Here is a 17,567-nt window from a genome sequence, read left to right as displayed (position 1 = left end):
ATTAAAATAATAGTTAGGCTATGTTGCTGCACAATCAGTAAAAATCAGAGTTCAATGCCTGTCTGTTGACGTGAGAGACAGAAACCATCTCAGAGCTAAATGTATTTACAGGGACTCCCACCAATAGAAGCCATATCATTATTATTATTATTATTATTATTATTATTTGAAGAGTTGAAATTGATAAAGCTAAGAAGGAAGCAAATGCCATGCTTATACAAGAGGATCACAATCCTGTAAAAGCTGCTTGGAAACTCAAAAATGATTCACATAATTTGAAACCGGTAATAGAATGCAAGGACAGTCTAGATGAAGTGAATGACTTTCTCCTTGATTTAATCACCGAATTAGTTGAAGGCATCCCCATTCTAGCTGTTGATCCTATTTCTGTAAATAGCAACGTTCACAACCATTACACTAGAAATTCTGAATCTCTTAAGGCCATTCCACACAGCATGTGGCATGCGTGGCTGGATGCACGCCACACCGGCCATGCTAGCCACATGCCAATTCACACCCCCACGACTGTTGTGATGCTATACCGGCCACGTTTTCTGTCAGTATGCAGGAAGATGTCAACTCCGACGGTCGTCCCGTGGTGTGAATCTGGATTTTCTTGTGGCTTACCTTGGTTTGATGACTCCAGCAGCAGCAGTAGTAGTGATAATGAGCTGGTTTTATTGTATTCGGTGACAGCACGGGACCAGTGGGTACATCCAATCAATAAAAAAAGGAAGACCTATGGCGAATTCCATCATTTAATGCGCGACCTTGAGGCTGACAATGATAGTATACGTTCTATACAATAGTATACATCTAGTATACGTTCTGCGCATGCTCGGACCAAAACGTGGCCGGACACGTTTGAAAAGATTGCTCAGAGATTGAACGGTAGCCATGCGTGGCTAGTATAGCAAGCGTTGCCGCATGGCTGTGGCTGCTATGTGAATTGCTTCATTTGATTAGCTGGGAAGTGATGTTTTGAAAAGTAGCTAGTGTGCATCCAGCCATGCACGCCACGTGCTGTGTGGAATGGCCTTTAGAGTGAACCAGTGCAATTATGCAAATACATTGAACTGCTTTGAGGAGTTTGGTATAAGAGCTTATAATAAGCTTCCTGCACTATTGAAAGAGCTAGAAGTGGGTAATTTTAAAAGAGCCATAAAAATGATGTTAATAGAAATATGTCCATATAGAAAAGAGGAGTTTATAATTTGAGGGTATTTTGTTTGCTGTTTGTATGCTTGCGTTTGTATTTTTATTTCTTTGAATGTAAATACTTTTTATTTACTATGCTTAATCTATGACAATGCTATGCATTTGTCTAAATGTTTTCTGCAATAAAGAAATCTTGAATCTTGTAAGTCCACCTTCTACGGCTGGAGCATCATTGGAAAAAGAGAAAAAACTACTGTTTGCAGCGGAAAGCACTCTTTTTACACCATATGTGAAACCTGAACAATTAGAAAAACATGTAAATCATGACCCCTTTAAGGTAGAGACCAGAAAATGGTATCAATCTCTGTAAAGATGTGTGGAAATAGATTATCCATGATGGCAATCTCAGAAATGTTTTTCATCATAGAAAAATCCAAGATGGCGGCCAAAAACTGATTTCAAGACTTAGTTATATTCATCACAGTAAAATTTGATGGAATTGGATAAATCTTTCGGATATTGTAGTATGATTAGTTTGGAGCTTTCAGATGGCTGAATTGATCCGATATCCTCGTCATTATAAGAATTACAGACAATTTCTCGAAATTTGACATATTTTTGCCATCATCTTGTTTTTTTTTTTGAGATGACAAACATTTTTGAGATTGCCATCATGGATAATCTCTTTCTATACATCATTATAAAGAGATTGATACCATTTCCAAGTCTGTACCTTCAAAGAGTCATGAGTTACACGGTTTTCTAATTGTTAGGTTTGGAATATGATGGAAAAAGCATGTTTTCCATGTCAAACAGAACAGTACTTTTCACTATTTTTCCGATGATGCTCCAGCCCTGGAATATGGACTTACAGCCTTCAATCAGATGTCATTTTGAAGCTTTGGGAATATTCTACAACACTGTGTCAATAATACTAGTCTTTGTCTACTGTGAATATATTTACAGAATGGAAAGTGAAAAACTCGAAAATCATTGTTTGGTTAATTCCAAACATTTTGGTGGTAGAACCAATCCGATATCTCTCACAATAACTGAATAGCAAGCGATATAAAGATTTCTGTCAATAATAACCACCATCTTGTATTTTTCAATGATGTCAAACATTCTTGTTGTTTCCATCAGCAATATCCTTATTTGTCTTGTTGTAACGAAGAGATTGAGATCATTTAAAAGTATCTATCTTAAAGTATTTAGGAATTTTATAGTTCTAGCTTGTTACCTCATGTGTATGGAAAAACTCACCAGAAATCATGCAGGGTTTTCTTCAGAGGGTGCCATAGAACTAATTTTTTGATGTACATCGCATGAAGATATATTGTTCCAAAGTTGAAAAAACGCTCTAAATTTCATAGATTTAAAATTTCTCTGTATCTCTTGCACAAAAAAAGTTATAATGGAATGAAATTTGAACAAATTAAGAAAAAAGTTTTTTTGGGCTTTTGAAGGTTATAACTAGAAAAATATGCGTTTTAGAGGAAAATTTTACGAAACCAAAATTGTAGAGGAAGATTTAAAAAATATTTTTGTCCAAAAAAACAGTTGAATATCTTCATTTGTTATTGAAATACAAGTGATAATAGCAAAACCCTGAAAATTTTGGTGGCCATCTTGTTTCTGAGGTGTTTGTCTGTGATTTCGACTCATCATAATCACGATCCTCATTATGCTAGACCTAAGGAAGAAATTTTCCACGGCTGTTACTCATCACGATCCTTATTATGCTAGACCTAAGGAAGAAATTTTCCACAGCTGTTACTCATCACGATCCTTATTATGCTACTTATCTAAAAATAGCAAAAATCATCCCAATCTACAAATCACAGACCCATATCTCTTCTAACAACATTGTCTAAAATTATTGAAAAATGTGTTAAATTACAGTTAACAGAATATTTGACAAATAATAACATACTTGCAAAAACCCAATATGGATTTCAAAAATCAAAAAATAACAATGATGCTCTATTTGATGTAACCAAATATATAATTGAATCAGTTAAATTGGAAAATAAAGTTTTAATGATGTTCCTGGACCTGGCCAAGGCTTTTGACTCTATAGATAGAGGCAAGCTCTTCAAGAAGCTTGAATCTATTGAAATTAAAAATACTGCCTTGCAGTGGTTCAGAAGTTACTTCTATGAACGCCTTCAGTTTGTTCAAATTGATGGTGAATGTGGTGAGAGGGACAGTGTTGACTATGAGGTGATTCAGGGAAGGACCGTGGGTCCAATATTGTTCCTTATATACCGGTACATATCAATAACATTTCAAAGCTCAACACGACAAGCAAGATATTTCTATTTGCTAATGACACGGTTGTTGTTTCTGTTGGCAAGGATTGGGAAGATGTGTATAAAAATGCCACTATAGACGTTACAAAAATAAAAAACTGGTTCGACCATAACAGCTTAACAGTAAATATAACTAAAACAAAGTATATGCTGATTGTAACAAGGAACCAATCAGATCCAGGCTCAAGACAAGTGAAAATGCATACATGTACAGATTTAGAATCCTCAGTCTGTACATGTGGATCAATCATGAGAGTTGACCAATACAAATATCTTGGGGTTATTTTTGACCATCACTTGAGTTGGGATCACCATATTCAATGTGTCAAACAGAGGCTTAGAAGGATGTTGTATGGACTCTCTCAGCTCTGTCAGGTACTAGACATTAGATTGTGTAGGAGGATCTACCATGCATATGCCCAATCAATATTGCAGTATGGAATAATAGTTGCAGTATGGAATAATAGTTTGGGGAGGTGTTTCATCCGCTGGCCATCACTCAATGCACAATAATGGAAACTATCCTGAGAAAAGAATCCAGGTACCCCACGTTGCTGTTATTCTCAGACTTCCCTGTGCTCAATCTAAGACAGTTATTTATAAAAACAATTCTCACATATATAAGAAAAAATAAAATAAACCTATTTGCTGATATACAACTGTTGCTTACGTAACTATATGGCTAGAACCATCAGGTGATCAGCTGTTCAAAAGCGTACACTTCAACCCGTGTTTACATTGAAAACCCTATTTTGAATGGAATTTTTCATGAATAAACGTTAATAATTCAACTGATAATCATTTTTGGGATAAAGACTTTTCATTTTATTTTTCCAATTCAAATTTTAACCTACATCATAACTTTCAAGGGTAGTAATCATCAAATTATATTAATATTTTTAGTTATTGGTTAACCAATTTGTAGGTTACTTGTTTCAAGATAGCTTATTCAAATTCAAACTTACTTATTTTACAGAAGTATTAAGTTTAGCAGAGTCATGGTTTATAAATAAGAATTATCATGTTATTTAACAACAATAAATTATAAAAACATTGTTGATAAACTAAATTGGTATTTATGGGTGCGCTCAACTCTATTCTGGAGTTTAAGACTAAATTCATTATTATTTCAAAACTTTCAAGTAAAAAAGTGTTGATTTTGAATCGTGGAGGATAAATATTTCATATATATATATATTATCAAAGCTTTTTTATACTTAATATGATTCATAGCTGGCATACATTTAATAGAGAATGAGTTAGGTACAATTTATGAAATAGTGTACCCTGGTAGGTCTACAAAATTAACTGTATAACCCTGTAATTTTTTTATTGACATTATGACATTTACAATCATGAATAATATGTCAATTGAACTACTATATATACCTATACTTTCTTCAAAGTTTAGAATCATTGAAACTGCCTGTAGTGTTTTGAATTACAGTATGTGTTTCCTCTGATCCCACAACCGTGGATAATTGATAAAGCAGAAGTTATTCAATATTGTGCTGTAATTCGCATAGCAGAGCTTCAAAACTGAATGGAGTATAAACATATCAGTTTATATAGACATTATTCTTTATATTAATATATATATCAGGTAGAGGTAAAATGACACTCATTCTTTTACCCATTAATCTATTTACTCACCCAGATAAGTAAGAGAGTCGTGTTTCACTTGATTTGTTGTTGATTATCCATATTTTTTACCAATATTATTACAAAGTATATTGTATTTTGATAACTTCAAACTGAAAAAACACATTCTTTTGGTGTAACAATGACCGTTTAGTGCTGGTGTGTTGTACATTCTCATAAATTTACTTTCTGAGTCATGATTTTATCTTCTAAACTCCGGAGTCTATCAAGTTCTTGACTTATTTGAGTCCAGGACTTTAATTAACGCAATGAACATGAGGGGAATTCACAATATATCAGGGGAATACACAAGAATTCCCGCTGATTGCAGCGGGACAATTCAAATGAGCATGCTCTCAAAACTATTTTGTAAAAATATGTTTCAATTTCTTTGTAGGCCTATTAAAAGCAAAAACCTTTGAAAGGTGAATGAATAAACATTTCATTTTTACGTTATGCTATTATTGATCAGTAATCCTAACCATTGACTTTGGAATAAAAATTTCATTAGGCTATTGAGTTTGAAAATGTATTTGTTTTGAAAAAAAACTGGAATAATAATTTAATATTGTTATATTATTATTAATATGTTGAATATGACATTGATTAATAAAATTCAGATTGGAGAATAAATTTCAAGGCAATCTTTTTCAAGGCAGTTTTTTACACATGATTCTGATACAATTTTATTCCAAAATGAACTTGCAAACTATAAATTATAAATTTAGATGGACTAATCCAAATGATTGAGGTATTCCATTACATCTATTTGGCTTTTTATCTACTCAGAAACAATAACTGAATTGTGTTTGCTTAGTTAAGTCTAGAACTTGAATTTAAACCCTACCCCAGTCAAGGGTTTAAAATCATGCTGTTTTAAGTCCTGGACTTAACAATTTTTGATAAATCCTTGACTCGTAAAGAGGCGAGAATCTAATTTAAGTCCTGGACTTATAAGCCCTTCACTCAGAAAACGGAATTATGAACCCCAGGGTCTAACATGATCTCTAAACTCCAGAGTCTATTCAAGTCCTCAACTATGATAATGCTCTGACTCGGAAAGCCAATTTTCTGACTCCAGAGTTTGAAGACTGTAATATATTAATAACAACAATTATTTCAATGTTGAATTACTTTATCATTTTATACATTTACAATTTATTATTTCTCTATTAATTATGTTGGCGGCAGTGCAACCAACAGTTGTGAATTGATATGTTGCCTTGCTTGTGTGCTTGGTCTGTTCTCTTCTTGCTGCTTAATGAAACATTCAAAGAATGGAATTATGTTAATTGTGAAATGTTGGTTAATTTGTGTGCACCCACCCAAAACACTACAATTGGTGACGACGGATAAATGGATAATGAAGAAAAATGGAACTGGAAAAATAACGGAACTTTGATGTGATTATTGTAAAACGAAAGTGAAATTCGAACTGAACATGGGTACAAGTAATGACCTAATTGAACAAGATGGCATTACTTCAATTGTTAGGGGAACAATTGGGAGTATCAATGAGTTTTGACTTCAAGACAATTGGGGCCAGGGGTGTGATCGACTTGACCAATATATTTTTTGTAGCTAATGATGTAACTGAAACTAAAAAGGTAGCTATATTTCTTACGATGATAGGGTCGGAAGGTTATTCCTTGCTCTGCGACTAGGAATCAAAAATGAAATGAATGATTCTGAAGGTAAATTCAATATAAAGAAAGAGGAAGACCCAAACTGATGATGAAGATTCTGTAGATGATGATGATGATGAAAATGAATCTGAATATCTCAGTGATGAAGAAGGGAAGACTGACAGAGGGCTAGATCCACCTCCTTTGAGCAAATCTCTTCCAATTGGGAAAACCATGTTACAGGATATACTTGACAGTTATTTGGATAATTTTCATTTGTTAAAAAGAAGTCTATTACATTAGGTATACAGTATGATTCTAAATCAAGTTCATACTTCATGGGAAAAAAAGTCATGATCACATTTTCAGATAAACATTTTTTTGTTGGAAAAGGTAAATTCAAAATAACAAGAGGTTTACTAGAATTATTATTCAAGGTGCAACCAAATGAGGATTATTGTAGCATGAATGATTTTCACAATTATAAAAAGATTCTAATTGCAACAAGTGCACATTTAAACAGACTGGGTTATGTAAAGAGGAATAATGGGATAAAATCGCTGTTAGTTCAGATACTATTCCCATCAAAAACATGTAGAACCACACGCTCAACAATGGCAAAAGGTTTGAATTTCTTGAAGAATATAACAAATAATAGATCATATGTTTACTATGATGATCCAAATGAGTTGGTTACACATTTGCAAATGCTATTAAAATCACATAGAGCTGGTAACAATTCTCATTCAATCAAAATAAATTCAATTTTAGAAAAACTAAGAGAATTGCATATAATATATTGATAGGTGGGTGGGTAGCGCAATTAAGTTATTGTTAGTATTCTAGAGATAGTCTAGATGGGAAGATGGTAAAGTTGCACTGTCATACCAGTAAAAAGAAGACTAACACACACAGACAGAAAGGGGTGATAGGTAGTGGTTTATTATCCACATTGGGTAATATTACTGAAGGTATTGTGAATAAGGCAGGTAGCATTACTTCAGGCATTCTGAATAGGACAATAGACTTCCTACCGATTGAGCTACACCTTCTAGGGGGCTACCAATACTGCGGTCCCAGCACAAAGCTAGACACCAGCTTAAGCGAGGTGGTCAAGGAATAAATTCCTTGGATAAAGCTTGTCGTATTCATGATATAAGTTATTCAAAATCTTCAGATAATTTATCACATTCAAGAGCAGATAAAATTCTAGCAGATAGTGGTTGGGCAATATTCAAGGATACCAAAACAGACTATAGTCAGAAGGTATTAGCATATTTAGTCACATTAGCAATGAAGACGAAGTCAGCAATTGGATATGGAATGAAATTACCACATATTCATAGAAAAAGGTTAGCACAAAAGAAGTCCAGCAGGAAAGGGAGAAGTGAAGGTGTAACAAAAAGGAATAGTGAATATATGCGGAGGGAGGCGATTAAACGTTTGATGAATCATGTTAAAGGGAAAGGTTATTATCTCAGACCATACCCCAACTACTTTGATGGTGGTAGTGGCAGTGGAAGAGTATTGGATTCTCCATCTGGATCAGCGCCACCTCATAATGTGCATGGTCTATTGATGAGGGAAAGTAAGAGGAGAAGGACATCAAAGCAATCAAAACATAGAGCAAGAGGAAGATCAAGGAAAGGTAGTAAAAAATGATTGCCAAACTCAGTAAAGCTATGTCTGATCATGATCTAGAACAATGGGTGGGATTGTTGAAAATTCCACTGCATGGTGTGTATAAGCTTGATATGCTGCCCAACAAAATCCATCATGATGAGATGTCTATTGTTAATCTGGATTCTGATACCAGACCAGGTACACATTGGGTGGCCTGTGACAAACAAGGTGATAATGTATACTATTTTGATCCCATAGGCAATCTACAGCCAACATAACAATTGGTAAAGTACTGGAAGAAGCAGGAAGTTGTGAATGTATTTTATAATGCTGATGAGATACAAAAACCTAATACAAATATTTGTGGTCACCTATGTTTATTATTCTTGTCTGGTCAGTTGTAACTATTTTTAGGTGGAGGTAAGTACTACTACTGCAATTACTATGGTTGTGATAACACTTTCTGGAAAGAGTAGTGATTTATATGAAAATCTACCACAAGTTTTGGATTTAGATAATAATATGGAATATGAGATTGGATTAGTGAACCTGTGGACTTTTAATTCTATTCCAAATGTTATTAAAGGGAAAAATTCCAGTTTCAAATATGGTGATCAATTTATAATGCTTGAAACAGATTCTTATTAAATTGATAATATCGTAGAAGCAATAACAGAAAAATTGAATGTAACTAGTAAAAGTCTAGTTAAACGTGGAAATAATAATACAATGAAAACTGAAATCTATTCTGATAGACCTATTGATTCAACTCATAATGATTCAATCGGCACAATACTGGGTTTTGAACATAAGGTGCTAAGTCCAAATATTTGGCATTATTCCAATAAACCTGTTTCAATATCAAACATCACATGTTTAGAAGTTTCATGTAATTTGGCTTGTGGGAGTTATAGTGATGGTGAGGAAAAACAATCTAGCTATGAGTTTCTTCCAAAGGTTCCTCCAGGATATTTAATTAATGAGACACCAAATCTGATTGTATATGAGGGTTTGAATACACACAAGTTTCAGTGCATTAATGTCAAAGTGACTGACCAGAACGGATCTTTAGTCGATTTCAGAGGAGATAGATTAACAGTTAAACTACATATACAAGAGAAGGAGTGAGATGGGATTCATTGTATTTAAATCGCATACCTCAAATCATAATCCATGCAGAGGAGATGAAACTTTTGAGAGGTTGAAGATGAGGGAAAAGAGGGAGGTGAATAAGAGTTGTAATAGGACGTTTAGTAGAGTTTCACATTCCAACATGATAACATCTAAAAATGCAAGGATATTAGAAAAATTAGGATTTCAAGTATATTGGGATAATGTCATCTTCAATGGCCGCAATGAGTGAGATCTTGGATGTTGAGAGGCAAATACATTTTTTCAATGAAATAAAGAGTCTGGAATATCACACCCACACTCCTTATGCAAATCAACGCTTAACAAAATCTGATGAAATTAGAATTCCAATAAATTCACAAGAAAGTTATAGCCTTCCATGTAAATCATTCATTCTTATACAGAGTGATGTTACATGCAAGAAGAGTGTGAAAGATTACAAGGGAGAAACTAGTATTCAAAATGCAACATATAAAACTAGTAAGTAATGCAATAGGATTCATGTTTGATGAAATAAGATATGAGTTGGCTGGTCATCCAATTGCAAAGTCATGTCTTGTAGGAATCACAAGTACAATTAAAGGCTTACTATTGGAAAATGTATTTGATAAAAATACATATCATCTAGCAGGTTTTGATCGGGAAGTATATACTTTGGACAATAACAAGTTCACTTTTTGTATTCCATTGAGGTTGCTTCTAGCCTTTTTTGAAGATTTTCAACAAATAATATTGAACTTGAAACAAGAACTTGTATTATTACAATCATCAACAGATATAAATAGTATTACTACAACAGATGGTCAAAGTGTATCAATCAGCATTACAAAATTGCAGTGGAAAGTACCATATTTACAACTTGAGGATCATGTATGACTCAAGTTTTTACGTATACTAGATAGTGATCATCCACTAAAATTAGCATTCCATAAATGGGAAATACATGAATATCCCATATTACCCACAACAAAGGTACATAGTTGGACAATAAAAACTGCAGCACATACAGATGCACCAAAATATGTAATTTTAGCTTTTCAAACAAATAGAAAATTGCTCTTGAAGACTACAATGGCAAATTTTGACTTGTGAAAGCTGTATAATGTGAAATTATATTTGAATAAGTTTGGTTCAAGAGCATGTTCCATTGTGAGATATGCGAGATATCATCGTCATGATCAGAGAAAACTCCTATAATGAGAATAACAACGTAGTGCATTTATAATATCACGCATAAGTTAGCATAAGTTAGTTCTGCATTGTCCCACCAGATCGCATAAGCATGTCAACAGTCGCTTGTAACGGCTTGAAATGAGTGGAAGGAGAAAAGTGGGCTGGCATGGGAATATGGAAGGAGAGTGTCAGTCTTTTGATCCGGTTTTTTATAGCTGCATCTGGCAGCCTGCCAGGCTTTCAACTCATTTCTGAGGAAGCCTCAACAATAATAATTATTGCAAGCACAACCAAAGGCCAATTAGTGGCCTATTATAAAAGACAAACAATTTCATTCCTTTGTGACATGTAGCTTTCTGCTCTGACAACACTAGAGCTGAATTATGAATATATATAATTTCTATTTTTCTATAATCTGTTGATATGATAAGTTCTTTAATATGATAAGAAGAAGAAAAGGAGGATGATAAGAATAATGAGAAAAATAAGAAGATTTTATTATTATTCTCAGCTCTTCATCTTCTTCACGTTCTCTTCCTCTTCCTCCTCCATTCTCATCTTCATTTTCTTCTTCTTCTCCTTATTCTTCTGCTATTTCTTTGTTTCTTCTTTTTCTCCTCCTCTTCTTCCTCCTCCTAGAAGAATAAGAAGACACGAAGAAATAGCAGAAGAAGAATAAGATGGAGATGAATAAAATGAAGATAAAAATGGAGGAGGAGGAGCTGAAGGAAGAGGAGGAGAAGGAGAAGAAGAAGAAGAATAAGAAGAAGAGGAAGGAGAAGAAGAGGAAGAAGAAGAAGAAGAAGGGGAAGAAGAAGAAGAAGAAGAAGAAGAAGAAGGGGAAGAAGGAGGTGATGGAGTAGGAGGAAGTGTGAGTGTTAACTATTGTTAACTATTATTAGGAGGAGAATCTCTTTTTTCAGAAAAATTATGGCTTCCATATACTTGATCAGGAAATAGTTTTCTGGTTGAATCTCTCTAATTAGAAACTACAACAAAATATAAGGGTGAATATAATTATATTAAAGCATGCATACCGCGTGGGGAATTTTCAGTAATTATTGAGAATTGTATTGAATACTTGCTCTCGTATTGTGAAACACATATTTCTCATTTGTAATTTGTGAGAGGAATTCTCAAATGATACTTGTTCTCTTATTGTTAAACTCTCATTCTTTATTTTTTATTTGTGAAAAGGAAAACCAACTCTTCATGATCCAATAATAATGTATTTAATAAAAATGAATCATTAATTGAAAAGTATATGTATGATTATGAATTCATACTATAAGTACCCTACAATATATATTCCTTCTGAAAAAATGATAATTCTCTAAGACAAGTGGATTGGTTGAATGCCTGTTTGAAAGACTACGAAAGGATGACAACCTCTTCAACCAACTCGGAGGGCATTTCTATTCTAGAAATTTAACTCTCATACACTCAAAACAGGATAATGTGTGGTAAATTCCAATTTCTTCCAAACTCCACATTATTTTCTTATAATCGGAGAGAATAGTTGGGCATATTTTAAGATATTTTTTAAAATTGCAATTTATTCAGTTTATAACGCTTTTATGATGTGAGTGTTATCAAATTCAAATTCAAATATTCTTTACTCCATACAAAAAACAGATTACATTGTAATACAGAGCATGTTTTACTGGAATACCCCTACAAGACTATTCGTCTGAGTGTAGGGGGTGGGTTCCTGTTACAGTGGGTAGCCAATAGTCTATTCATAATATTATATAGGTAATAGAATGTCCGACTTTAACAAGAAGAAGATATTATTGATAAGATTTTATTCTTATCATCTACTCATCTTCTTCTTTTTCTTCTCCTCTTCTCCATCATTCTATTCTTCCTCTTCTTCTCCTTCTTCTTCTTATTTTTTCTTCTTCTCATTGAAGAAAGAGAAGAATGGGAAGGAGTAGCAAGATAGAAATAAGAAGTGGTAGAACATGAAGAAGATTAGATAGTGGAAGAAGAAGGAAGAAATCTTCTTCTTCTTCTTCTACGAGGAGGAAGAGAAAAAGAAGAAGAAGGAGTAGCATATGAGAGAAATAAGAATTAGTGGATCATGAAGGAGGAGAAGAGGATAAGAAAGATGAAGATATACTATACAATAGTGATAGAAAATAATAAATATTTAGAAGATGATGAACTGGAAACTTCATATTTTCTTCTTCTTCCACTTCTCTTTTTCTTATTCCTTTACTTCTTCTTTACATAGAATTCTCATTCTTACAGAACACAGAGTAATATAAATGATATAGTCATGATTCAGCTGTGAGAATGTTGGGATGAAATGCAAAGAGAACAGAAGGCGGTTGAATAATATTATTATCACAATAGTCCTATAATTGCTATAATTGCTTCACATGTTGACAGGTGTCTGGTGCCAAGTTGACTGTGTGTGTGCATCTGTGTGGTGTGTGTGTGTGTGTGTGATAGTGTGAAGGAGTGAGGGGCGACTACCTGTCAGTGGAGTGGGTGATAGAGTTGTTGTGATGACGGAGTGCGGAAGGGGGGTGAGCGAGACCGGAGTAGGGTTCTGCGCGCAGTCTACAATCTGGCAAAGGAACTACCTCGATTACGCATGAACAGTATGTCCTATTCCGCTAGCTTTCTGTAGTAATTCTGTGTCGTGATGTTCAAAGGAATCTGTGGACAAAGATTGCTGAACAAAATAGTATCGGAAGGTAAGATTATTGTAATGAATAACTGATTTAGTGGATATTTGTTTATTCAATTTTCTAAGTCTCAATATAATAATTATTGTTTATGAAAAATTTTGGTGGCTGTGATAGTAGTTCAATATTTATTCAATATCCAATAGTTCAGAAAACTAGTGAACTAGACTGACGTAAACGGTTCCAATGGACGACCATATTCGGCCGAATTAACTGCCGGCAGATTCGTCCGATTCAACGGCCGAATGGATTAGTTGAATACAGTTCCAGTGGATGGTTACCCTAAAAAGGAAATTCAACTTTCCTGATGAGATTGGAAACATTGCGAAAATTTGTTTTTCTCTTGAATAGGTACCACATCTCGCAGAATCATGAGGTGTTGCAATACGCAAAAAATTTACATCAAATCAACGGGGATGTCTCCATTATATTTGCGTCTTGATCACCCTTAAACAGCATTTATTACACTTATGACAATCTATTAAGTAATAAACAGGTAATGTATAAAATGTTTTTAGACTTTGCAGGTAGCTATTCAAATTCACCAGTGAATTCTGAATATGGTAATGAAATTGATTATACCACATTTACAAAAGATACACCAATTTTGGTAATTGATTGTTCACACCAGCCAAGTACATTGAGTGGATCAATAGATGTGCGACTCAAATTTAAATTTGAGAGTGATGTGCCCGCTTCAACCAGTGCTTATTGCATTTTAATAAGTGATAATATTATAGAATATACCCCACTAACAACAATGGTTCGAGAGGTGCAGTAGTTTTACCAGTAGAGCGTGTGGTGAGAGCAGGTTGTATATAACCTAAGACTGATTGAGAAAGCTTTAGTAGGTGAAAAACCATGCTATCGAGCGGAACTTCAATATCATCATTGCGTGACTCTCTTTCATCATCCTTACTTCAAACTGTGAAGGGAGAAGAGGAGGACCAGAAGGACTACAATAGTTTATTATCTCACTATACTGGTGACTTATCATTGGGGTTGAAGATGAGAGGAAATTGTCATTCAGAACCATCAAGGAAAGTGGAATATGCAGATGTCAGTGTGCAGTGCAACTTGGACAAGGAGGAGGAGGAAGAGCAGTTGATGGAGGAGGGAGGGGATGCTGAGGGAGAAGATGATGGGGATTGCAGCACATTCAAACAGGTTAGAATTGATGACACATTTGCTGTTTTTGAGTTTCATGGATTCAAAGATGAGAATAATCAATTTATATTAAATGAATTTGCAATGATTGATCCCAAAGATACTTATGTTATATTACATTTCAAACCACCATTTCCAAAATAACAGCTACCATGGAGAACCTATCGAGATGTATGTTGGTTGGAGTTTCATCATCACAAGATAAAATCGGAATTGGGTGAAATAGATTATTCTGATGATCTAATAAAAGCTTGTCTCAAAAACTATGATACAAAGTATATACAAAGGGTGGAGAAAAAGCAGAATTTCTAAAGAAATTTCACAACAATATTGGAACAATACCTGATAATTTTGAAAGGCCTAATTATAGAAAGTCCTCTGATTGCTGGACTTATGATGTTTGCGAAATTCATAATAGTATTGTTGATGGTAGATGTGCTTTATTCAGCGCTAAACATTATTTGTCATTGATGTTGTTCAAGGCAGAGAAAGTATTTGGTCGAAAAGTGGATTACTTATGTGAATCAGAGAGAAAGAAAAGTATGAAGATGTGTCCATTTTATACTAAGGAAAACAAACACAAATATGCAAGACAAGGATTTTACTACAATGGGCAAGAGGTAATTTGTGTATGGTGGGGATATCAATTAAACATGCACATTGCGAGATTATGCAATCTTACAAGTGATGTTGCTAATCCAGTAAATTTTTCAGTTCTTGTACCACTCATATAAAAACTCTGCTACAAACAGAATCCATTCCAGTGTGCTGTTATGAACAGATCTGATCAGTGTTGTAATGGATCCTAACTGTTGGTTTTATGCGGATATAGAATTGGAATTGAAAATATGTGATTACATAGACTGGTTTGATTTATGTGAAGAAGCTATTGCAAAAGCAAAATGTGAAAATCATAATGTTATGATTGCTGAACAATTAAAATTAATTTTTCTAAACACAGTGAATGTTTGTGATATAAATGATTACCTATGTTATTACAGACCTATGAAATTGAATGTTCAAAAACTAATCCAAATTGAGGATGAAGTGTTGCGCAATATAAGTTCATCCAACAGAGAGGATCCTTTGGGTTATTGACATTTGCAAACATGTTCAATCATGTCTGACCTTGGGATGGAACAAAGAAGAATGGTAACAGTGATGGTGAACTGCAAACCAGTTTAAACATGAAAACCTTGATGGGTGGAGGGGGTAAAACAGTGTGATACCAAATACAATAGTGGAGTGGCTTTCATTCCCAGTTTAAGAACAGTAGAGTGAGTGCAGAGACGTGCTATTCTACTCCTACATGATGCAGCAGCAGCAGCAGATCAATTTGACTAAATTCAATGAGAAATCAAGGGAGAGTATTCCCATTATTCAGATACGTGACTTGAAGTCTGACTCCAGCTATCCAGTATATAAGGCAAGAATAGTTCGTACACCATTTGGATTGAGAAGTGTGTTGCAATTATATGAGAAAAATAAGCAAAAATAAAAATAACCATCTGACTAGGATAAAATGCTGGTTTTGAACAAAATGGTAGATTTGGATGTGGAGGGAGGGATTGAACTGAAGAAAATGGGTGGAGATAAAAGGTTGATGACTTGAAGTGGGTGGAGGTAACAGGTCAATGACCCCTGCTGGCCCCCCACCCCTGGAGGGGGGGGATTTGGCCATGGTGCAGGTCCCCGGGTCCTGTTTGGATATGCTGTTCCTGCAACAACCCACTACTAATGTGGATAATAATGCTATGAAAGGTAGGAATATCCTTATGAGTAGATATCCTAATGTTTTTTCCGACAAGCTAGGACTTTACAATAAAACGGAATTTGAGTTGTATTTAAAGGATGATGCATCTCCGAAATTTTTCAAGCCTAGGCAAGTACCTGTTACTTGTAAGAGAAAATTGAAAACGAATTGTCAAGATTAGTTGATTGTAAAATTCTAGAACCAATCGAGAATAGCGAATGGGGGACTCCTATTGTTCCAGTTTTGAAACCTGATGGTACCATAAGAATTTGCGGTGATTATAAGGTAACTATTAATCAGCATTTGAAAGTTGATAGATATCCTATTCCACGAATTGATGACTTATTTTTAGCACTTGAAAAATATAAAGGAGGTGAAAAATATTCGAAAATTGATCTATCTCAAGCTTATCAGCAAGTTGAATTAGAAGATGATTCTAAAAATATTGTGACAATTTCTACCCATAAAGTTTTGTTTAGATAAAATCGTTTACCTTATGGTGTTGCTTCTGCTCCAGGTTTATTTCAAAGAGAAATGGAAAAATTAATTCTAGGTATTGATGGAGTTGTATAGCTTTCTTGATGATATTTTTGTAACAGGAATTAATGATAAGGAACATTTCTCACGACTTGATAAGGTAATTTCTAGACTTAATGATGCAGGTCTGACTGTAAATAAGAGAAATGTACGTTTTTCCGAGATAGTGTTAGTTTTTTAGGCTATACTATTGATAAAAATGGTTTGCATCCCTCTGTGAGCAAAGTTGAAGCTATTGAAAATGCACCAGTACCGAGGTCAGTAACTCAGCTGAAATCATTCCTAGGTATGGTCAATTATTACCCGAAATTTATTCATAATATTTCTACTGTTCTTAATCCTTTGTACAAATTACTGAAGAATGATGTAAAGTGGGTTTGGGGAAAAGAACAAGAAATTTCGTTTAATAAAATCAAAGAGTTGATGTGCTCAACTAAAGTGTTAGTACATTTTAATCCAGATTTGGAAATCAAATTGACTTGTGACGCATCTCCTTATGGAGTTGGTTGTATTCTATCTCATGTAATGCCGGACGGGCAGGAAAAGCCTTTAGCATACGCTTCACGAACGCTATCTAAAGCAGAGTCTGGCTATAGTCAAGTAGATGAAGAAGCTCTAGCTATTATTTTTGGTATAAGAGAATTTCATCAATTTTTGTATTGTCGTAAATTTATTTTTGCTACTGATTGTAAACCTCTAACTTCTATTTTTGGTTGTGAGAAAGGTCTACCTTTAATGACAGATAGTAGAT

General features: G+C 34.3%; 1 protein-coding gene across 4 annotated transcripts in view; it reads right to left on the bottom strand.

Annotated features, from left to right (window-relative positions):
- The window catches only part of LOC111047733 (low choriolytic enzyme), a 170,519-nt gene that overhangs the window by 69,230 nt on the left and 83,722 nt on the right, over positions 1–17,567 (bottom strand). Inside the window, exon 6 of one of the 4 annotated variants that reach the window (XM_039428287.1) lies at positions 13,622–13,641. The exons of the other annotated variants lie outside the window; for them this stretch is intronic. Coding sequence (XP_039284221.1) covers positions 13,637–13,641 — 5 coding nt within the window. The 3' untranslated portion in view covers positions 13,622–13,636. Of the gene's footprint in view, positions 1–13,621; positions 13,642–17,567 lie in introns of those variants that run through there. 4 annotated transcript variants of the gene reach the window in all.

This window comes from Nilaparvata lugens, chromosome 5 (assembly GCF_014356525.2).
Source record: "Nilaparvata lugens isolate BPH chromosome 5, ASM1435652v1, whole genome shotgun sequence".
NCBI classification, from domain to species: Eukaryota; Metazoa; Arthropoda; class Insecta; order Hemiptera; family Delphacidae; genus Nilaparvata; species Nilaparvata lugens.
The sequence above is the reverse complement of the archived record's forward strand: the minus strand, read 5'-3'. Positions and strand labels throughout refer to the sequence as shown.